The 24,716-nt window shown below is 49.4% G+C and overlaps 1 protein-coding gene across 2 annotated transcripts in view; it reads right to left on the bottom strand.

Annotated features, from left to right (window-relative positions):
• Positions 1-24,716, bottom strand: part of LOC138497449 (transcription initiation factor TFIID subunit 4B-like) — a 927,656-nt gene that overhangs the window by 562,745 nt on the left and 340,195 nt on the right. For both annotated transcript variants that reach the window (XM_069620942.1, XM_069620943.1), the window contains one exon: positions 14,053-14,158. In XM_069620942.1, the coding sequence (XP_069477043.1) occupies positions 14,053-14,158 (106 nt within the window). The remainder of the gene's footprint in view (positions 1-14,052; positions 14,159-24,716) is intronic.

Here is a 24,716-nt window from a genome sequence, read left to right as displayed (position 1 = left end):
CCGGGCACCAGGAAAGGTGACGGAGGGAACACATTAGTGAACCCTTTCAGAAACTGTGAAATTAAAGGGATTTTAAAGTAAGAACACTCTTCAGACGAGCGCTTAAAGATGGACCGCGCCGCCAGATAACCTTTAATGGTACCCACTTGCAAGCCCCTGTGGGCCAAAGAAAGTAAAAAGGACAGAACCATGGGGATGTCACATGCAAAAGGATCCACATTCTGAACTCTGCACCAGTTGCAGAACTTACGGCAACGGTACAGAGACTTTGTTGCTGGCCTTCGGGCCGAAAGCAACACCTCCATCACGTCTTCAGGGAGGTCCCAATCCCTATACCTCAACCTTTCAGAAGCCAAGCGTGAAGGTTGAGGGATCTGACCTCTGGATGGAGAACCTGACCCCCCCCTCCCGTGAGAGCAGATCGTCTCGGTAGGGAAGACGACGCAGAGGGCAGATGGACAAGTCGAGAAGGTCCGGGTACCACGTCCTCCGAGCCCACGCCGGAGCAATGAGGATCATCCGGGAACCGAAATTCCGTAACCTCCGCAGCACTTGCGGGATGACGGGGACTGGAGGAAACGCGTACAGCAGCGGGAATAACCACTCCACCACAAACGCGTCTCCTAAGGCTCCTTTTGGAGGAAATTCCCGCGAGCAAAACCTTTCGCACTTCCGGTTGACACTGGCGGCGAAGAGATCCACTTGAGGGGTCCCCCAAAGGGCGAAGATCTCCAGGAGAATCTCCTGAGCCAACTCCCACTCGTGAGAGATCGTGCTCTGCCTGCTCAGAGCGTCCGCCGTCACGTTTTCGTCTCCGGCCAGATGAACTGCTGAGATCGAAACTTCCTGCTCGATGGCTCAGAACTCGAGCTGCATCGCCTCCCTGCACAGAGGAAGTGACCCTGCCCCCCCCTTTTTGTTGAGGTAGTGCATGGCCACTGTGTTGTCCGTCAGGATCAGGACACTCTTTCCTCGCACAGTCGGCAGAAAAGCCTTCAGGGCTAGCCTGACGGCCCTCAGCTCCAACAGATTGATATGGAGTCTGGACTCCGACGGAGACCAACGACCGCTGACTGTCAGCCCGTTGGCATGAGCTCCCCAACCCGTGAGGGATGCATCCGTCACGATCGTCACCTCCGGCCAGGGAAGCCAAAATGGAGCCCCCCTTCATCAAGTTGCCTTCGATGGCCCACCACAGAAGGTCCCGGGCGACCGAGGGCGGCACCTGAACCGGGTCCGACATCCTGCCGGAGGACTGCGACCATTGCGTCTTGAGCGCCCACTGCAAAGATCTCATCCACAGGCGAGCCTCTGGCACCAGAAGAATGCAGGATGCCATGAGGCCAAGCAACCTCAAGAACTCGAACGCTGGGAGCGTCTGGGCATGCTGAAACTTGTGCACCATCTGCTGAATGTGAAGAGCCCTCACCTGGGGAGGAAAACACTGCCCCAGGGAAGTGTCGAGCACTGCTCCGATGTACTGGAGCCGCTGTGTTGGCGTCAAATGGGACTTCTTTAAATTGAGGGAGAAGCCCAGCCTGTGAAGGGAGTGGCAGGTGACGGACAGATGATCCAGGACTTGCTCGGGAGAGCACCCCCGATCAACCAATCGTCCAGGTAGGGGTAGACGTGAATCCCCCTTGCCTGAGATGCGCTGCCACCACCACCATGAGCTTGGTGAAAACCCTCGGGGCGGAGGTCAATCCGAACGGCAGGACCCGAAACTGAAAGTGCGAGTCGCCAACCGCGAACCTCAGGTACTTCTTGTGCTTGGGATGGATCGGCACATGGAAGTAAGCATCCTTGAGGTCGAGTGACACCAACCAGTCCTGAAGCTGAAGGGCCTGGAGGACTTGAGAGAGAGTAACCATCTTGAACTTGTCCTTCCTGAGGAGTTTGTTCAAACCGCGCAAGTCCATGATGGGTCTCAATCCCCCGTCTTTCTTCGAAATCAAAAAATAAGGGGAATACCATCCCTTGTTCCTCTCCGCTACAGGCACCAGTTCTATGGCGCCTTTCTCCAGCAGGGCTTGAATTTCCTGTGCCGAGCGGCCTTGGCACCACGGGTACCCTGTCGTCCACCTCTGGTACCCCTGCGTTGGCCTCTTTGACTGCCAGCTCCTCTCGCTTTACTGAAGGAGTAATAGCGAAAGGAACCACCCCTCCACTGCTGTCCCCTAGGACGAAAAGGCGGAGGTTGGCGAACTGCAGCGCCCAACGACTTCGCTGCAGCTTTTGAGGTCTGCAACCTCTCAAGGATCTCGTCAGCCTTGCTGCCAAAAAGGTGTTCACCGTCAAAGGGCATGTTGAGGAGCCGGGACTGCACATCAGGAGCAAACCCCGACTTCCGCAACCAGGCAAACCTGCGTATTACGGTGCTCGCCGCCATGGACCTACTGACGCATTCAGGTAAGTCCAAACCCGACTGAACCGACTCGCACATGGCATCCTTACCATCCTGGACCATAGCAAGGAAACCATCCCGTTCGTCCCCTTCGGGAATATGTTCAGCCGCTAATGCAACACAGTTCCACAGAGTGTGTGTGAAACGAGACAAGGCACAAATGGAGTTGGCCGCCTGAAGCGCCATACCACCAGAAGAAAACACTTTCTTCGCCCAGCCATCAAAACGTTTGTCGTCCCTATCAGGAGGGATGGTAGGGTACGACGCCTGCTTTGCCGGGGCCGTGGCCGCCTGCACCACCAAACTCTCCGGAGTGGGGCGCCTGGTCAAGTAGCAGGGGTCGCTACTGGCTGGACGGTATTTTCGCGACAAGGATCTGCCCACCGCCGGGAGACTCTCCGGAGCAGTCCAAGCCGCCGCCACCCTTCTCTGTAAAGCCATATGGAACGGCAGTACCGGATCAGTTGGGGGACCAACATCAAGGATGTCCGTCAGATCATCCTGCACAAACTCCCCTGGGGGAGCAGACCATCCCAAGTACTCAGAAACCCTAGCCATAAGGCGCCGGTACGAGGAATCGGCATGAGAGCCAGGCTCAGGCCTACAAAACTACACCTCCGGAGAGGTGTCCAGTCCACTGGCATCATGCAGTGACTGTCTCAAATCCTCAAACTGACTATGGCCCGAGACAATTTCATCTGGAACATGACTAGTAACCAGGGCATCAGAATCCTCATCCGCCTCTGAAATATAGTCCAGGTGGCGAAAAGAAGGCACCCGAGAGTGCTTGCTCTTAACCAGAACCTTCCTCGGGGGTTCTCCCGTGCCACGGGGCACCTCCGACACGAAAGGCGTCGAGGAAATCGGCGTCGACGTCAGATGCAGCGCCTCCAGCATCGGCGGCGACAGCCCTCGAAGCCGGAGCCCCGAGCGTGTCCCTCGACGACCTGAGCGTCGACGGCTTCGACGACTTCCTCGGAGCCGGAGCCTCGAGAAATCCTGTCGACGCCCTCGACGCCTCAGACGTCGATGTCTTCCTCGAAGACCTCACAGGTGCATGCGGTCTCGAACGCGTCGAGAACGAGTTTCCTTGTCCAAACGGGACCTCTCCCGTGACTCGTGCCGACCACTCTTGCGAGCGGTGTCTCTCGACCTCTCACGACCGACCCCACTCGGGGGCGCGGACGTCTTAGTACCCTGCGACTCAAGAATCGCCAGCATTTTCTTCCCGAAGGAAGCCCATTCCTCCCGCGTCGCACGGCTGGTGGGGTAAGCGACGTGCCGGGCAGAGTCCTCCGAAGAGGACCTGGAAGACGACCGGTGTCGGCGCTTCCTAGAATGCCTCGAAGAGGCTGAGGAGTGGCGAGACCGACTCCTAGAAGGAGACCCACGAGACTTCCGACGACGCGGAGAGTCACCCCTCGAATCATCCGTCGAAAGCCCCGCAGACTTCGACTTCCTGGGCTTGGACACCCGACCTACCGACAACTTCTTACGTTCGCGTAAGGCTTTGGACGTGAGCGACTGGCAGTCGATACAGTCATCCGTGTCGTGGGCCTCCCCGAGGCACCAGAGGCAGGCGTCGTGCGAGTCCGTCACCGACATCTTGGACCCACACTCCCCGCACTTCTTGAAACCCGGACGCGGGGTCGAAGACGAAGTAGAAGACATCTTCACACAAAAGATTTTCACAAAACGAACAGGTTCGAAGAACCGAGAAGAACAGAACTCCAAAGAGTCAAGGCGTTAACCGAGATTCACGAAGCAACACGTTCGCGGAAAACAAGGAACTGAGGCTACGGGCGTCGTGCGTCCTACTTATCACATCGGATGGCGTCGGAGGAGGCCCTCGACGACGGCGCATCGACGTCATCGACGCAGGACGCAGACACCGAAAAAAGTTTCCGAAGCAGCACAGCTGTGGTGATTACATGTCATAGATATGGAATACGTCGGAGGACCCAATCCCCTCGAAAACCACTTTCTTGGCACCTGGGTTTCTATGGGAGCAGGGGGGGGGGGGGTGCTGGGTCAGTCAGATTGACCTGGGTGAAGATGGTGGAACCGTTTGAATGGGGAGGAATTGCAGTGCCAGGCTTGGCGCTACATTTCCCGCTAGCCCAAGTGCAGTTTGCCATATACTGGTAGGATTCTTAGCAGCCTGTAGTTCACATTCCACTAGAGAAATATAGTGCTGCACCATATGATTTTAAACCCGTAATTTTCAGTGATAAGTATGTAGACTTGTGAACAGCTTCCCTGGTTTGAACCACAGTTAAAGCATGGTCCTGTTATGCTCACCTGATTTCTTTGGAGGCGTTGGGGCACGGTTGCAGCCCTCCCGGCGGTGAGGTCGCTCGGGTGCGACTTCACCCTCTGCGCTTATGTGGTGACTGGTGGTAATAGGTGATGCTGCTCGGGACTGCTCCTGCGTGGAGAATAGGGTGCGTGAGTATGCCAGCTTGTGCGCCTGATCCCCTTCGAGACCCCTTCTCCCAAACCGTGGTACCCATGGGATGCGCTGTACCCGGAAAGCTCACCCGTTGCTTAGTTTTGGCAAGCACTCCGTCCTGCTGCTTCTGGCAGGGGCGCTTGTATGATCGGGACAGAGTTCCGTCACTGGTGTCTTGCACGTGGTAGTCCAGTCCTCCTGCGACTAATCCACTATACTTCAGTTAAGTGTTCCTGTTTGCCTTTGTCCCTCGTCTGTTTTTGTTGTATTGTATTTGATGTTTGCCCTTTTGCTTTCTTCCCTTGCAGGTGATGTTGCAGGCCCGGCAGAAGCTGCAGAGCTCAAGGCGGAAGCTGGAGGGAATGAGGAACGAAGCTGCAGCGGTACAGTACCTGGCAAGTTGTTAACTAGAGGGCACGCACGGTGTTCAAATGCAGCGCGGCCCTAGGACGGATGTTCTAACCTGGTCTTTCTTCTTCACAGGGTCCAAGTTCGTGGATGCAGAGTGTGGTGCTGCGGCGTTGGGATCAAGATCACTGGACGTCAGCAGATGAGTCTGCAGATGAAGCGATGAAGCACTGGTTTCCTGGAGGCGAGTATGCAGGACAACGCCTGGTTTCAAAGGTAAGTAAACTGATCCAAGCAGCGGTGAGCGTCACGTTGCACGCGAGTGCACAAGAACGCGAAGCACCGGTCTCAAGGATGTATCAGCTTATATAGCTGAGCTTCTGAAGCCACGCCCACCAGGTTCAGCCTGCCTGCCACACCCGAGGAGTCAGCACACGAAGACCAGGCCTAGGGAGCCACACCCGATGAGTCAGCACATGAGGATGTTCTCTGGAATAAAGGCTTTCAGCTCCTGGAAAGTTCTTGTTAAATAAAAGCACTCCGGCACTGAAATAAAGTAAAAGCACTGAAATTAAGTGTTCCTGCTCACATCTCTATATGAGCCTGGCGCCAAAGGCAACAGGACTGAGTCCAGCCAGGGCCCCTGTGTTTATGGGTCCCAAGGGACATAAGTGAATCAAGTGACTCATTGCCCCCATCACTAGATGGTGTGGTTTGTGTGTTCTGGGGCCTGCGGCCATGACAAGTCCAGGTTGTTCCATGGATTAGGCATAGTTCCGGATACGCAGGGAGATCCATTATGCAATTTCCCACATATAGCTCCAACTCTGGATAGGGATGTCCGTGCAACATGGGATAGAGATCAGCTGGTACTGGGAGATTTATTTTCAGAGGGTATGTTTATCTCTCTTGATGACTTCACAGGGAAATTGGGCAATAAGCCAATACTGATACTGCAGTATTTTCATATGAGAGCGGTGGTCAGGCAAAGATGGCTGTCCATTCCTCATGAGCCAGAGACATCCCTGTATAGATGCAAATACTTCAGGTGGGGAATGTAGCAGCATGGTCTCAAGGCTATATAACCTGGTCTGGGACTGCATTTTTGAGGTCATGTAGACCCGAACTTGGCTCCAGATATCTTTAGGTCTTCAGCTGTTATACTAGAAAAATGTGTTTCCTCTATCATTAGTGTAGACCAAATCCCTCAACCATTCAGTCCGTGTGGATTTCCAATGTCACAATATACATTTCCTAGCCACTACACATGTTACATTGCAAAATCCGTTGTCTTCACTCCAACTTTACAAGTCAGCTCACACTGACCAGAGACCCCAACTGAAGACTAGTAAGACCCCAATCCCCACGTCAAATGTAAGCTATACAGATGCGCTTTCTGAACGGCTTCCTCGATGGCCACCGCCTTGGATCACTTTTGCTGGGTCCCGAAACCCAATGTTGCTGGTCCTTAGAGTGCAATGCATCTTCTTTATCTCCATGACCATGAAGTGGACAACGTTTTAGTTCAGCTATTCTTTTCCACTTGCTTTACAATTGAAGTGGACCGATTTAGACCATTCACAGTTTTTCTACATAGAATGTACCCTTAACAATGTAGACAATATTACAGACCCAACCTTAATTGTGGAAACCTATAATAGCACCATGACCAAGGCACTAGATCTGATCGCCCCCACCAAAATCCATAAAGGCGAACTCTCCCACCTGAATAACTGGTTCACACCTCAACTGAAAGACCTTGGAACTCAAAAAAGAAAACTGCAATCAATATGGCGACACTCGCCTACTGAGGAGAACAAAATCAAGTTAGCCACCCATGACAAACAATATAAAAAGGAAATTAATAAAAAAAAAAAAAAAAAAAACACGACAGAATAGCTAAAGCCAAATCTGACACTAAGGAATTATTCACCATCCTGTGTGAAATGGAATCACCCTTACCGCAAACTGATACTACTCCCAAAAATAAGCTCTGGTGCACTACCTTGAGTAAAAATCAGCTCTCTTCAAGCCAAAATTGCAATTAAAAAAGCTGCCTTGCTATTGCCAGTGGAGCCTACTCCCAAGGTACAGCCCTCCCTAAACTAGTCCAATAACATTCCTCACCCCTTTAGCTTCAAACAAATAACCATACTAGAGACAGAAAAAATTATACACTCCCTAAAGCCTTCTAATTGTAAAGGAGATAATTGCCCTCCTCAAATTATAAAAGATGCGAGAGACCTAGCTCCCTTCATCTATAAACTTATCAACGCCTCCTTTAAGACTAACCTAGTGCCCAATAACCTTAAACAGTCTTGGGTCCTACCTCTGCTAAAAAAAAAACTAACTCTCAACCCTTCCATCCCAACAAATTACAGACCCATCACTACGGTCCCATTCCTACTCAAAATTATCGACAGGGTAGCCTACCTGCAAATCCAGGACTACCTTGAAACTAATAACCTTGTAGGCTCACGACAATCCGGCTTCCGCCCCCCTTCACTGCACTGAAACAGCCCTAATTGATCTTAAGACTCAAATTGACGAGTTGAAGGATAATGGAAAATCTGCTATGCTACTACTCCTTGACCTTTCGGCAGCCTTTGACCTGGTAGATCATGCAGTTTTATGCAATCACCTCGGCTCCGCTGCCCATTTTTCAAGCGATGCCATAACCTGGGTTCAATCCTTCCTTGCTAACCGGACTATGAGAGTCTTCTTCCCCCCCCACCCCCCCCAGCAGCTGCTGATCCCATACATGTCTCCTGCAGTGTCCCCCAGGAATCATGTGTGTCTCCTATGTACAACATCTTTACCAAAACTTTGTTTGACAAGTTGGATAGACTGGGCGTCATCTACACTAACTATGCAGATGACACTTAGATCCTCATCCCCCTTTCAGGTAACTTCTTGGAAGACTCAGCCTTGGTAAATAAGATATATCTCCTCATTCAGGCATGGATGGCATCCCATGGCATCTGTCTGAATGACAAAACGGAGATACTGATCCTCAGCACAGAGACAGCGATTAAAAAACTTGTCCCTAACTATGCCTCGTTTAACATTGACAACAATGTCATCAAAGTGATGCCCGCAGTCAAAACCCTTGAGGTCTATCTGGACTCAGCACTCACTTTTAAGAAACAAATTAACTCCCTATCTTCCTGCACAGCCTATAAACTGTAAACTGATCCGAGCATGTAGACCATTCCTAACAGAGGGTAGCTGTATTACCTTAGCTAATGCACTTATCATATCCAGATTGGACTATTGTAATGCCCTATATGCATGATCTAACAAGTATATGCTTAAACTCCAAACACTCCAAAATAACGCTCTTAGAGTAGCCTTAAACATTCCTAACAGAGCCCATGTCTCTACCGCCAGAAGGAATATCCACTGGCAAAAAATTAAAGACAGGATCAGCCTCAAAACTCTCTCGCTCACGTCCAAATGCCTCAACAATATAGCTCCTATCTAGCAAACAGAATCAACAAGAGAATCTCAAACCGCCCCACAAGAATGACTAACGCTTATACCTTGATGGTGCCTAGATACAAAAAGAGTACAGCTAGCAGCGCTAGCTTTCCAGTCATAGCTGCCCAAACCTGGAACAAACTCCCCTTAGAACTTAGAAAGGACCAACCTTAACCAAGTTTCAGGCGCAAGGTTCTTTCATGGATAAGATCTAATGACATCTAATGTGATCAACCTCTTTTACTAGAACCGCTCGTCCTGAGTGACACCTCCCGACTATGCCCATTGTTAACCTGTCCCCGAGTAGGGACCTCCGACTAACACTGCTAGTATCTAGGAACTTCACTGGATCCTACCGGACTACAAAACTGTAGTCGATTGTTACTTAGCTCTTTATGCTTCCGACACCTGGCATTAACTGTATAAGTATATTCAGACTGTAATGTTGTTGAACTGTCCTACTGCCTATTTTGTGTGCGTCACTGTAACCAAGTTCTCAAGTATCCTTGTAATGTTTGCGCCCGGCTACCTGCGGGTTTGGTTTTGTGCTATATTAAATAAACAAACGTGTTTAATTCTAACGTGCATAGTTGAACTTTGGTTGCTTAATACATTAAAGCATATACCATGTTGTGCACAGTAAGTGCCTTTGAAGGATGATTGAATGTACTGCAACACCAGTCTTCCCCACTCCTAAGAGTGAAGCCTGACTGCTCAGTCACAGTGCCATTGCCAGTGTTTTGGATTAACTTGGTGGACCCTCTGCACACTACTGGAATGGTCTTTTGATAGACTCAAGTTTCAGGAGAATCTACTTGGCACTATGTCCAAAAACGACTGCATCCGCTTAACAAGTTTTGATCGCTTGTTAAAAATGGTGCATGGTAGGATTTGATTTATGCATTTGCCATTATGCATACCAATCATCAATACAAAAAAATAACATACATTCAATTTCTGACTATATTAATATGAAACATAACCGATAGAGTCAACGCCCTAATCTTGCAATAGTTGCTATCAAAGCAATATTTTGCCTGGGTCGATAGCTATTCTCTCTAACAGCAGATCCCCGCAAACATCAGCGTCATAATGACCTTCAAACAAGCGAAACCTTAATTTGTCCTAATCCTTTACAAATCTCCTTAAACGTCAGACTTTGTTTTTACCCTGGGCAACCCATATAAAAAGAGTTCTCAATGACTGTTACATGTTACAAAATGCAAATGTGTCACTCAAACTTTTCCATGCTCCATTCACTTCATTTAATTCATGACTATTGTAGCTGAATTTCACATAAAAGCTTCTACGTTTCTACTAATGAAACAATGCATCATGCTTTGCAGACCTTAACCAAATTGTATAAAATATAAACAGTTTGGTTGCATTTTTCGTTTGCAGCACACAGTGATGGTCCACTTAATTAACAAAAGCAGCAGTTTTACAATTTATTTGGAATTATTTCAGGAAAGGGCGAGATATGTGTTTTGCTAAATGTGACAAGTGCAGTATCCTGGTCCTGTAAAGGGGGAAGAGGGCTGCCACAAAGCAATACAGAGGTAGCCCTAGCCTGGAGGGCAAATGCAGCAGAAAGCTGCCCATCCCTCCTCTTGGCCCCAATTACTAGTATAGGTCGTTACAGATTTATGTCCAGCCTTGCCTTCAGGTACAAATGTGTGCCAGTGTGTTCCATCGGTTGATATCAAGTCAAAGGATGAGAGTGCAGAAGAGAAAACCAGAACACCAGCTTGCCTTATTAATGGATGTTAGGAAAAGTTTGTATGCAGTACCCTTTCGGACCACTACACACAACTAGGACTACAGGTGTAAGCAAAACCAACCTTTGGTATAAGTCTGTACTACACAGTTTTGTGGTAGCGTTGCTGAGCAGCCAGGCTCATCTCAAGAGGGGAATGTGAGCTGTAAGGACGTTACATAGAGGTCTAGAATTAAAAGTATTCAAACAAGCTCTTACACTCAAGGTTTCTTGGTAAAACACTTATTAATTTATTTCACAGTCAGTTATAAAACATTCACTAGAAGGAGGCAATCTATATTACACAAAAATATACTTCAATACTTCACAGCGTCAGGTTCTGATGCATTTAAAATACTTTGAAGGAGCAAAAAGGCATAGGTTAATAAAAAGAATATTACAGTTATTCTTAAACATTGCAAATAATTTGAGATCACCAGAGGAGTCAATTCAATGCAATAGCTTAGGCCAAAGTCAATGGGCTAAAGTCTTGTATAGGATAGGCAGTTCTGGTAGTTAAACGGAAAAGTCTTTGGCAAAGTTCTCAGAAGTAGTTCGTAAAAGAAAGATTCATATGTTGGTTCACAAGCTGCCTAGGCCTGCAAGTTGCCAAAGTTTCAAGCACTTTCGCAGTGAGGCAAGTTCTCTCGGTGGGCTTTTCCCAGTACCTTACAATGAAGAAAAAAGAAAAAAAGATGCTGCTGAAGACGTCTGTTCCTAGCAGTTACTGCAGATCGTGCTGTTTCTGAGCCTCAGTCATGGGGACAAGAGGGAGGACGCCAGGGGACTCCTGCACTGCACTGGGACTGGTCAAAAAAGTTAGCAAAGGCAAATCTTCATTTCCAGTAGCTGTAGACAAGCACACAAACTGGTGTCTCTCTCCCTGGCTATTCAGTTTCCTGCAGCACTCTGAGGAAAATACAACCAGCTCCGAGAACGGTATTCAGGTGGCTTACAAGTTGATTGGTCCCACCAACTCAAAAGGGAGAAGTCGTCCTTGAAGGGCTTCTCTGTCGAGAACTAGGCGATTCGGACATGCAGCAGGGCTACACTGGGCAAACCAACGGTCCAGGAGTTGCAAAAGCCATCCTCTTCCAGCTAGTCTTTGGTTCCTTCGTTCCAGTGGTCGACTCTGCCTTCCAAGCCAAGAGACTCACCTTTTATCCAGTTTCCTCCCATTCATTCCAGCCTAGCTATCACTCACCCAGCAGGGTGGTTGTCCTTGCTGGACAGTCACCAGCCAATCACGCCAGAGTGCATTTGGGTCTCCTAGGAGACTAAGCACAAGTAGTTTCAGGCACCTCCCTTACTTCCTGCCCACCCCAGAACTCGGGCGCCAGAGGCGGTCTTCAGTCATGAAGCCCGCCAAAGGCGTAGGAACATAGGGACCAAACCTGGTTTGGCGCGCAGAGAAACTCTAGAAGGACCATTCCAAAAAGAAATGGCAAAAAAAGCAGACCGGGACCCGTTTAAACAAAGTAGGCACAGACGCCATCTTGAAAAACATGGCTCCCGCGATTTAACGCTACGGGTGTTTGCGGTCGGGAAAAATCATGTTAGTTCGTTGTAAAACCACTGCCACCAGCCATTGCGAGAGGAAAGTGTAGCATTTGACCGCTACATGAGTTTCTAGATATAGGGGATACTAAGTAACCCCTCCAGCACTCTATTCTAAGATAGGGTGTGCTGGGTATAGGAATTTGAAAAGACTAGTAAAGTCAATTTCACTTTACTTTCTCTGTGGAACAGTAGTTTATCCCAGAGAAGGTATTTAAACCTTGGAACAGCCTAAAAGGCTTCCCCTGTGTCACTGCACTGAGGGTGCTGTGTGACACATGAAAGGATGATGCCTATGGAGTTGTCTAAAACTCCATAACCAAAGAACACAAGAATAAAACACATACAAAATACATGAGAGAGTGGGAAAAAAGGCTCACACTCTCCAGGTAAAAAAATCAAGTCCTCAAAATCCAGCAAAGTTGCTGGGGGTCTCAAAGGTGAAGGTAATTAGCACATTTATGAGAATTCTCCCAAACAAACGATTGTAACAGCAAAGAAGCACAGTGCCACAGAGACCTGATCGCAGCAGAAGCCTGGCAAGAGACCAGCTGCAGCCACGCACCATTACAATGAGAAAAAAACTGCATGGAACCAGCCAGTCAGCATCCGAAAGCAGCAATCCACTAGATCACCAAGGACTATTCCCCAAACTCACAAAGATGGTTGCGGAGAGAGGACTGCGAAAAACCTGGCCATATGGCATTGGAAATTCAATGTCCATTATGTGCAACCCTATGCATAAAAGTCAGAGGGGCTTAGCCCCCTTTTGAAGATTTCTCCATGTACATACACATCCTGGGAGGCAAGACTGGTCCGGATTGGCCAGGGTTAGATGTCCAATCAGTACAGGAGGAGAGAAATATACGCACAGGGCAGGAAAACGGTAGAGGGGCGAGATCAGCAGAGGAGGTGGACAGGACCAAGAGACCAGCAGGAGGAGGAGGAGGAGAGCAGCGGCGGAGGGGGAAGAGGAGGAGAGCAGCGGCGGGGGGGGGGAGAGGAGGAGAGCAGCGGCGGGGGGGAAGAGGAGGAGAGCAGCGGCGGCGGGGGAGAAGAGGAGGAGAGCAGCGGCGGCGGGGGAGAAGAGGAGGAGAGCAGCGGCGGCGGGGGAGAAGAGGAGGAGAGCAGCGGCGGCGGGGGAGAAGAGGAGGAGAGCAGCGGCGGCGGGGGAGAAGAGGAGGAGAGCAGCGGCGGCGGGGGAGAAGAGGAGGAGAGCAGCGGCGGCGGGGGAGAAGAGGAGGAGAGCAGCGACGGCGGGGGAGAAGAGGAGGAGAGCAGCGACGGCGGGGGAGAAGAGGAGGAGAGCAGCGACGGCGGGGGAGAAGAGGAGGAGAGCAGCGGCGGCGGGGGAGAAGAGGAGGAGAGCAGCGGCGGCGGGGGAGAAGAGGAGAACAGCAGCGGCGGCAAGAGGCAGAACAAATCAGATTGCTGCAAATTGGAGGCCGGAATAAGAAAGAGTAGAAGGTGTCGAGTGTTGGCGTGAGTGAACCTAGCCGAATCCCAACAGTAAGTGTAAGGAACAATCAACAACCAGTCAGAAGACTGCACCTTGGCTAAAGTAGAGAAAGTTGGGACATCCCAAAGGGAGTCACTGAGCCTGCATTTAGGGAATCCTCATTAGTCCTAGACTGGCTTTGGGCAGTAGGGGTTACCATTCAATAACAGTTTGACTCCAGTGTTTTTCTATGACATTTTGTGACATACATACAGGAATTCTGTGAAATGTGGAACCAGTAGCCATGTTTGGTGGATGGGAGCACCACCCGCCACTTTGATTAAGTAAACTTGTTCCTGAAGAGTAATACAAAGAGAATAAAATGGATGAAGCCTTTAATAGCAACACATTAAGTGATATTTACATATGTCTAATCTTCTAACAAAAGTGAAATGCAAGGATATATAATAAATAGTTTTGTTGCTAGTCAAGCTATATGTTTTTAACAAGGACATGATTTACTATACGCATGCTTTAAATCTAACAGACAGGATCTGTGTAATAACTTGTACTGATTAGCTTCTCTCCCAAACAAATAGCTGTAAAACACCATTTACCTTAAAGATGATATACCATTTTCTTTAATTTTAGTCTTCTGTACAGGAGATGCTTGAAACGAAACAATTTTATTTCCTGGAAACGTAATCTGTTTTAGAATAGATCCTAGAAATAACAAAAAACAAATTCAGGATCCACACTTCATGAAGATGGCAACCACTTACAAATTGCCTCAATTTAAAAACTATATAAACATGCAATATCGACCCCATTCAAATGATTTTCTTAGCCAGTCTACTTTAATGTGATCAGCAGCAAATAATCTCCAGCATAGGCATAAACATGGATATATTATTTATACATAATACTGTTAGGACAGTTTTTCTGAAGTTTTAAAGGACTTAGGAAAACCATTCAACTGCGACAGTGCAAGACTCCACTCTTAGTATAAGGCTGTACCACCTGAATTCATGGTAGCGTAGACAGAGCAGCCAGGCTTATTTTAGGAGGGAGAGAGGGCTGTAGAATCAGTACAAATGAAATTGTAATACAAATGAAATTGTAATACAAATGGTCCAAATAAACACTGAAACACTATGTATTGTACAAATAAATGGTTTATTTAAATACAAGTAGGACCAGATAAATCTTGGGGGAAAAAGTACCATCACACTATATAACCACACTTATAAAAAACCAACACTAAGCTTGGCGGTGCACAGACCAAATCATAGAACCTTATTTGCAACACCCAACAGGAGTTCTAGGCAAGTCAAAACCTATAGTTACTTTGAGATATTATTTTCAGTAATACCAGGGTAGTAGACCCATCAGTTGTACCGTGACGGTCAGAGAAATCACATAGTAATATCAACTGTACAATATACTTTTCTGATCTTGTGAAACAGATTCTAGGAACAGTATAAACCTGTAACTCATTCAGGATAACAGTTATTCTAGGGGAGTTGCACCGTGGGGTGTAATATTCAATTACAGTTGCTTTTCAGTTCACAGAGAAGCAATAACTAACTTATTTTAGGATAACAGTTATACTCAAGGTCTGTAAGACCTATACACCTTTTACATGAGCTATAAGCAACTTAAAGGCAGGTGTAAACCTAAGACTGTTTTGTGTCCGTCTAAAACAGACCAGGGAAAGCAAAACCCAGTGTTAGACTTTATGACTAAAACAGAATAAGTCTGCATTTGATCGGAAGCCTGGGAAATACAAAGAGGCACCAGACAGGGCTGTCCCCTCTCCCCCATGCTCTATATACTGGGGTTGGAGCCAATCGCTATCTATATAAGGAAACAATTCTGGGATGCTGGAATAAGAGTAGGTGGGGGGTTTCACGTCATCTCGCTATATGCGGATGATGTCCTAATTTACCTAACAGACCCAAAAAATAATGCCCCTACAATTCTGGAAGTACTGGATAACTTTGCACGGTACTCGGGGATACACTTTAGCAGCCAAAATCCTGCATGTTCCCACTGGCAGGCCTGAGAGGGGTGGAAATAGACAGCCTACCGCAGGTTGGGATAAGATGGCAACAGGACAGGTTTAAATACTTGGGGGTCAAGATCCGACACACACCTGAACTCACACACGAGCAGAATACACAGGCGGTATCTCAAGGGCTTCACAACTCAATGAAATTTTGGTCAAGGTTACCGCTCTCAATGATGGGAAGGGCTTCGATAGCAAAACTGATCATACTGCCACGTTACCTATATTTCTTCCAAACCATCTGCCACTACATCAGGCCGCCTTTCTTCCGAAAGCTAGAAGCTCAGATCAGAGACTTCATAGGGGAAAAACACGCCATAAACTCACATTGAATGTTTTAACCCTCCCCTATGATAAGGGGGGCATGCAAGTCCCGGATTTTGAAAGGTACTACTTGGCGGCCCAACTCAGCCATGTCACTAAATGGCTATCAGATGAGGTCACCAATGAAACAGGCCTACTGAGTGAGCTTGTCAAACCCATGTATCTCAAGGAGATAATATGGGTGCCCCCGGATCGTGCCGGAGGAGCGCCCTTACTGGCCAAACTGGGTAGACTGGTATGGGAAAGAGTCAAGACCATCACACATCTAAAGAACCCCTACTCCCCTGATCTGCCAATAATGGCGAGCATGAGAACGACTCCAGCCGTGGTTAACATACTTAGGCAATGGGAGTGATGGGGTATATACGCCTGGGGAGACATGTACGAGGAGGGAGAATTTAGGGATCTGGAATCACTGCACGAGATGGAGGGTCTACCAATGGGACAGTTCTTATGGTATCAGAAACTCAGACACGTGGCTAAGGAGAGATGGGACGGCTGGCCAGAGGAACCAGCAACGACCCCCCTAGTGACAGAAATGTACAACCTGAGCGACGGGTGGAGGCCAGTGTCGAGAATCTATGCGCAGCTAAACGACAGGCCCAACCCCCGCGGAGCCACGTTAAGGACCAAATGGGAGACGGACATCAGTGAGGGGTTATCCGACAATGAATGGGAGAGAGCGCTGAAATTCCCAAAGTCAGTGTCCAGAAACGCCAGGTTCAGGCTAATCCAAGCAAAACGTGCTATACAGAACGTACATGACCCCAAAAAGGGTAGCAAGCTTCAAACGGCAGGCAGAGGCACGCTGCCCATGGTGCACTAGTGATGAAGCAGGCCTAATACACATGTTTTGGGAGTGTGCAAAAGCGGGCAGTTTTTGGGCCAACGTTAACCAAGCATGTGAGAAGGGCGGAGTAACCCGATATGAATGGACAATGAAGGAATGTCTGCTGGGCACATACCCCAGGCTAAGCAAAATAAAACACATTGTCCGGGTGATGGACATGGCATGCATACTAGCAAAAAGGGAAGTGGCAATGTCATGAAAGTCCAAAAAAGGCCCCCCAATACATGAGGTGGAAAAGGGAAATGGAGCGATGGACGGCTGCAGAGACAGAAGCCTGGGGATTGGGGAATGTGGGGGGGTGATGGGGACACCAACGCTAAATTTGAGGCATGGAAAGCTGTGGTGAGAGACATGTTCCTACCATCCGACGACATGCCCCCATGAGGCCTAGAAATGTGATGAACGGCGCTCAGCCGCAACAAATCCATAGCTCACAATAAAGAGAAGGGGGTGACGAGTCTCAAAGGGAAAGAATGCCAACCCCACCCGTCTCCCACCTACAGGGACATGGATAGGCCACCAGCTGGACATAAGGTGCTACAGACTCCATAATCGTTGAACATGAAGATAGTTTATGTTTAGTTAATGTTGTTATTTTGTCCTGAGGGATGTTTCCTTCCAGGAAATAATCGAATATGTATTAAAATTGCAGAATGGCAGAGATAATCAGTTGGAAGGGAAATTGTCACTGATGTAATGTACATCTCAAAATGCCAATAAAAATATTTTGTAATAAAATAAATAAGTCTGCATTTGGGACAGGCTAAAAGCAAGTCAGGGGACGCAAGACCCAGTTGGGGACACTCATGCATTTATCCTAACAGGAATAGTGAAATGAAACAAACAGCATTATGTTTGGGAAGAGGCACAACAAAATTCACAGGTGAGTAATATACCCTTTACATCTACTTTCTGTTAGGACAGCGAAACAGTTTGAGGAAAGAAATATGGTACATATACTTTTCAGAATGGCAGAAGATTTCTAAGGTAAGTAATAACGTTTTTAACTGTTCACTCATTTACAGTTGCCAACCAACTTCTTTTGCAAGTAAGTAACTTAAGCATGTATTCGCTTTTCTAAGCTAAATGCCAAATCCTTTAAAAGTCTTTCCCTTATTCTTGGAGCGTGAGTGTTCTCGGGGGCAGAAGGGGGGTGGAGTTGGGGTGTCACTAGGGTCTAGTGTCCTACAGGCAATCATGATAGGTTCTTAAGTAGCAAACAGAGTTCCTAAGAAAGACTGTTAGAACAAGTAAGTACTTTACTTTAGAGTTGAGGATCCAGGGGCTTCACAGAAGACACCCTAAGAGGATTCCAGCAGGGGCCTAGGGGAACTGGACGAGAGGACTCCCTATCACAGAAAACACCCCAAAACTACACAGAATTCACAGGAGACTTATGGTAAATACCCAAGCCAGCACAGTACCTCAGCACAGAAGATTTTGCAGCAGGACGACTTCAGGATCTGCGGCCAAAATACTGGTCGTTGAATTCCTTCAGTCAGAAGACAGGACACTGGAAGGACTTTTGCAGCAAGGATCACATGGTAAAGTTTTGACAGATCGCTGGTTGAATTCTCGCCATTTGCAAGGTCCAGCACTCTGGTGGGGGTGAGAGGAATTTTTGGAATCGCGCCTCTGGATATCCAGCAGGATGCCCACAAAGTTTCAGAAGACCGTGCACTACACAATGGCTCGAGGTCCCAGGGTATTGTGGTAGTGCAGCCCCGTAAGGTTGCAGCACAGCATGGGATGGCTCAAAATGCAGGTCTTCAGTCTAGTGGGTCTCACCAGGCTCTGGGTTGGGGTCGTCAGGTCAATTAGCAGGAAGGGCTACAGCATTGCAAACTATTTCGGCCGAAGACATTAAAAGACTGCAAGACAAAGCTCTGGGCTCATCACGGCATGCAGGCCGAGGCCGCTATGGACATGAAGGGAGCGTCCACTGACGGCAGCTTCGGCGTCCTAAAAGTCTGTTGTGCTATTACACTACTAGCATCACCAAGTGCACAGGGAGATAAAATAAAGAGTGCTGCATTAGTGAAATTGCCTTTGTCAACAAAAAAGTGTTGCATGTTATTTAAATTTATCTTCATGGAACGTGTATTGCCAAGGATATGACTCGGTCAGGTTTCAAGGTGCTACATGTTATAAAGTAAACCCCATGCAAAGTATATTGTGAAGTTAGTGTTCTGTCATGTCCAGGAGGCTGCACAATTCTGTACATTAAGAGTATTTTGTGAGGTATCTAAAGTATTCTATAGACCTGTGTTTCTATGTCACCAGGGTGGAAATAACCAAAGAAGAAAAGGTATATAGATTGAGGGATTTAAGCGTTTGCAATCTTCCATTCTAAAACTGGGGTTTAGAATGTGTGGGAAAAAGAACGGTTAGGGAAGAAAAGCATTTGGGCCACAGAGTGAGGTGGCATGACTTGTAATTTGGTACACACATTTCCAAATTCATAACTATATGGCGCAGGGGTGATAGATCTACATGATATGCTTCATAGATAGTGATAGATTGAATGATATCATTAGGTATATGGGTGTTTTGCTTTTGATTTGTGGTGTGGGAGTTGCCCCATAAATATACCCCATAAAAAGAAACAATGTGGAGGCCACCAGGGGGCGCAGGCAAGATGGAAAAGGATAGGCTCCCCCCTCCAATCCTGGAAAATCAGCTCCCTGAAGCCACAGGGAACCCAGAGATACCTGGCCGAGACTTGGGGCTGCTCCCGATCCGGAGATATCCATTGGAGGAACCTGGCGCCTTCCCCTCCTCCACCCAGCCAGGCAACACACGCAAGACAGGGAACGCAGAGCTGCCTCGCGCACAGTATGGGCAGAGTGCGGAGCTGCGGCCTGCTGGGCCGCCTGTGCCCCGGCCGGGACATTGAGTGGGTGAACCGGAGCTCCCCTGGGCACTGTAGGCGCGAGATCTCCTGCCGAGGGGCCCGCCCACCCTTCACAGCTAGAGCGGCTCAAGAGGAAGGAGCAGGCAGAGACACCGTGCAACCAGAGGCACGCCGGGGACCCTGCTACTAAGGGTGCTCCCACAGCGTTGCCTCGCTCCCCTCACCTCCACCGGCGGAGTCCTTGATCTGCCCGGGCCGTCGCAGCAGCACGCCCGGGCCCCTCCTCTCTTCTACACCCAGCTGGGGCCCCAACATCGCCTGACACCGGGGGAAGTGCGGCGGGTGGAGCCGCGGCTGGGATCACCCATCGACCGCCGTAGCTCCCCTTGGCCTGTCTCCTCCTAGGCCCGGCCCGACGCAGGAGCGCGCCTGGGCCCCTCCCCAGCCTCCCAACACTACGCAAGGAGAACTGTCTCGGGTGAGCATCTGTGGGAGGCAGAGATTCCATGAGCCTGTCCCCCCAGTTAAGGGTTGCACAGGACACCTCAGTGAGGGGGACCCTCGCTCCGCCACCCTGCCCCAGCTCCTTGGGGATAGCCCCGGACATTGGCGCAGACCGCTGGACCCGAGCTAACACTCCAGCGGTACCACAACAGGCCCTCCGTGCCTACCGTGGCCTAATCGGGAGTACTAGCAAATAGTAGGACGGGTGACATGGACCACCCCCCAGGGTCGCTGCCCCCCCTTGCCACATATGGGAAGCACAGACACGGGGTTACCAAAGTAGGAGGGGACCTACTGCACCAAATTCAGAGGCGTAACCAGGTCACCGCCTGGGGCCCCAAACATACCGGCAGCGAAGGCATCGGACCACCACTCAGGTCATCACTGCGGGCTAGCCCAGGAATATTGAAGGATTAAAATGCACCGGTGGCTGTAGAGTTGGGCCCTGGGGTCTATTGGAATCCTCGACAAGCGAAATAAACAAGGACTTGCCTACCATATAGTCTACCACGCGAACTGAGGGGGGGGGGGGGATTTGAGCTCCGGATCCAGGTAGAAACTACCAGTGGCGCTAAATAACTATGGAGGTTTCGGGGGAGATGCAGCCCATGAGTTGAAAAGAAACCCTAGCGAAATATCAATTTACACCTAGAGACCCAGCGATGGAGACCGGACCCTCCTCCACCCAGGCCCCCGACATGAACACCATGTAAAACAAAATCCAGACAATCCTTGATGAAATCAGGGGATGAGAACAGACACGGGAGCCAAGCTATCCGACCTCACATCGAAAGTCTCCACCCTGGAGGACCGAATGGAGGGGGTTGAAAACAACCAGGTATCTTCCGTCCTCCTGGAGACGCAAATGGAGGCAAGGTTTAGAGATACAACACCGAGAGGGGGAACTCAGTCTCAAGGTGGACGATATGGAGAACCGCGAACAGAGAAGCAACCTGCGGATCCTCGGCCTGGCAGAGGTGGAAGGGGAGACCCAGACGAGCCTAGATGGCAAGGTGCAGGATACAAGGATTGTCCTGGGAACTGACTCTGGGGAAACAGTCCTGATCGACAGGGTCCATCAGGCTGGTGGAGGTGGAAGGGTCCGCGCTCGGTCCTCGCGAGATTCCACTATTACAGGGATAAAGCAAGGATACTCGAGAGGGCGAGAACTCAGACATACAATACAGTAATTCCAGGATGACGATCTACCAGGACCTGTACACCCACACCCTGAAGATGAGGAAAAAATGATCGGCAATCACCAGGTGGCTACAGGAGAAGGGGGTCCGATATCGCTGGGGACACCCGTTCTATTTGGCATTCGAATGGCAAGGTGAGGGCCACCACCTTGTGACGGAAGACTACATCCAAAGAGCCACGGATGAGTTAGTTGAGGATCACAGCGGGACTGACAGGGACCCTACCCGGGCTCCACAGGGCCCTGATTTGACTCAAGGGAAGCACAAGGTGAAGGGTACCCGGAAGTTCCAGAAAACTAGACATCCGCCGGCGGCCGCAGCGGACCCCCATGATCATAATGGAAAAGCCACAATATTATTTTCTGTAATGCAGTTGTTTACACGACCTCCAGGGGGGCGGGGGGTAATTCTCATGTCTGTGGGTGGTGCCACTGTTGGCGAGGTTTCTGTTTAACGGATATGACACGAAGTTGGGAGCCTGCCTGGTGAGAGGCTCGGGGAGTGTTGTGATTTGAGGGGCACTTATACCCGACTTCCAATTTTGGGGGAGATCCTCTCCGACTCACACCGAAAGCCTATGTGCCGAGATGTCTACAGCGGGCGTGGTTGCATGTTGTGGGCACAAAGGGGGAAACACTGGAAGGGAACCCCTACTGGGATCCTGATCTTAACCATAATTGAGAAAAGCTTTTGAACAGAGGTGGGGAGGGAATGTTCCACATCACCAATACTCCCGGGGCCGGAGTAGTAACCCTGGTGGTTCGTTGTTGGTGACAGACGAACGCCTTACAAAATGGGTAAAGGAGACCGGGGACAAGGGTTAGGGAGAAGGAGGGATGAGGGTAAGCAGAACACTACGCCATTGAACTGCGGGTCAAGAAAAGAAAAGATGCTGGGGGACCACACTGCAATTTCTCAGGGTAAGGGTAGTGACGATCATGTTGAAAGCCGGATTGGCACGCTCAACGTAAAGGGCCTAAACTCTCAGAACAAGCGTTCTCTCACAAGCAATATGTTCCGAAAACAAAAACCATCAGTCCTCTTCTTACAAGAAACACTATAGGGGAGGGGCGGAATCGACGATAAAAGAAAAGGAGATGGGAAGGAACTTTTGGGCCTCGCAAATCCTCTAAGAACGAGGGAGTAGGCATTTTGCTTGGAAAATCAATGCATCTCACCGATGTGGAGTTGAAAAGGGGCTTTGGGAGATGATTTCTGGGGATTAAGCGACTATCCCAGGGTGTACGTGTTACACTGGCCACTCTGTACGCACCCAACGTTGGCCAAATCAGGTTAATCCATAAAGTACTTAAAGTTATGGCCGAAAGTGCAGAGGGCGCGATGATTCTGGGGGGAGATTTTAACCTCATCACAGACCCCCGGCTAGACTGGTGGTCCGCTAAGGGGGCAGGGCCAAAAGGCACCCACTAAGGATAACCTTGCCATGAGGGACCTCTTACAAGAATACTATTGGGTGGATGTATGGCGAAAATGTTGGCAAACTCCTGGGGCATACACGTTCTTCTTCCCCCCGCACCAAACATACCAGAATTGACCTACTATTGGTGTCAGAGGAAGTGGGGGGGGGGGGATTGGAAATCCCACGGTTGAGTCAGTGACCTGGTCGGACCATGAACTTCTCGTTATGGACTGGCGACTACAGGGCGCCCCGAAGTCATATAGATGGCGCTGTAATGATACCCTCACGAGAGACCAGGTGTTCAAAGAATTCCTACGGAAAGAAATAGAAGCCTTCTTCGTAACAAATGACACAGGGTGGGGATCCCAATGGCCGTAGTTTGGGAGGCTGCAAAGGCTACCTTCCGGGGTCTCCTTATTGCAGAGGGCTCGAGGAGGAAGCGGGAGAGGGCACTCATAGAATCTAAACTTCGCGAAGACCTAAGGGTGATGAGGGCACTGCTCATCAAGGGCAATGTAAATCGGGAAAACCTTCTGGGTGAAAAGAGGAAAAAAAGAAAAGCTCTACACAGTCCTAATCGGAGAGGTGGTAAAAAAAAAATTAGATACACAAAGCAGAGATATTTCGAGAAGAGAGACCAGGTCGAAACCCTCTTGGCAAACAGGCCGAGGGGAAACAGAGCTGGCAGACGGGTGGAGGGTATCAGAGATGGGGTGGGTAACATCCAACCAAAAACCGAACAGGTAGCAGAGTCATTTGCGGGGTTTTATAAGGTACTTTACACTAAACGGGATGGTGAATCCCAGGATGAGATCCAGCGATACCTTGAGGACTAACCTCTCCCCAAGCTCACAGAACCGGAAAGAGGCTCTTGAAAGGGAAATATCAGAGAAAGAGGTGGATGGCGCTATTAAACAGTTAAAAGGTGGGTAAGACTCCAGGGGGGGACGGTTATACAGCCAACTTTAAATAATACCAATCGGTGCTCATACAACCGCTAACTAAGCTGTTCAAATTAAGACCCCGGAAACCATTCCACCGACATTCTTGCAGGCCAATATTACGGTTATACCCAAGCCTGGTAAGGGCCCGGCAGAATGGGGCTCTTCTAGGCCCATCCCGCTATTGAACACTGATGCAAAGATCTTCACCAGGATCTTTGTGACGCGCCTAGAAAAATGTCTCCCCCGACTGATCCACCCAGATCAAGTCGGTATTGTGTTAGACGGGGGGCCGACAGCATGCGCAAAACCATACGTATTAAGCTCGAAAGGGGTCAGAGCGGAGGGCGCTCTTCTCCCATCCCTAGACGCAGAGAAGGCGTTCGACAGGGTGAGCTGGGCCTTTATGGAGGGTGTTTCGTCGTCCCTGGGGATGGGGCCCAGATGGCGAGGATGGATGGCTGCCCTTTATTCTAACCCTTCAGCAAGACTGGTAGTAAATGGTGTTGGAGCAGAAGCCCTTCCACTGGAAAGTGTCCATTGTCTCCCCTTATATACGCACTTGTAATGGAACCCTGGGCCATAGCGATTAGGGGGGGGGGGACGACAAAATCCAAGGTATTAAGATAGGGGAAATCAATTGTAAGATGAGCCTATTCGCCGATGACGTGCTGCTATATCTCTCCAATCCATCCCAATCAGTCCCTGAGGCACTGAATAGCCTGGAACGATATGGGACCCTCGTGGGCTATAAGGTTAATTTGGGAAAGTCAGTCACATTTATAGCGGGTCAGCTCGAGGAGGTAGAGAGGCAATACAAGGAGGACCTCCCGTTCTGTGAACAAGCGGAGGGACTCTGCCACCTAGGAATCCAGATACCACCAGATCTAGCAGACCTTTTCAATGTAAATTACCCTCCCCCTGTGGTTGGCAATTAAGCGGGACTTCGAGCGATGGACGAAGTCTGGCCTCTCCTGGATAGCACGCCTCAACTCCATTAAAAATGGTTATCCTCCCCAAGTTCTTGTACTTATTTCAAATGCTGCCGACCCGGATACCGAAGCTGTTCCTTCAAGAGGTTAAGCGGGCCCTTCTCCGCTATCTCTGGGCGGGAAAATCCC

The sequence above is a fragment of the Ambystoma mexicanum genome, chromosome 5q (assembly GCF_040938575.1).
Source record: "Ambystoma mexicanum isolate Mex_15411 chromosome 5q, UKY_AmexF1_1, whole genome shotgun sequence".
Lineage (NCBI taxonomy): Eukaryota > Metazoa > Chordata > Amphibia > Caudata > Ambystomatidae > Ambystoma > Ambystoma mexicanum.
The sequence above is the reverse complement of the archived record's forward strand: the minus strand, read 5'-3'. Positions and strand labels throughout refer to the sequence as shown.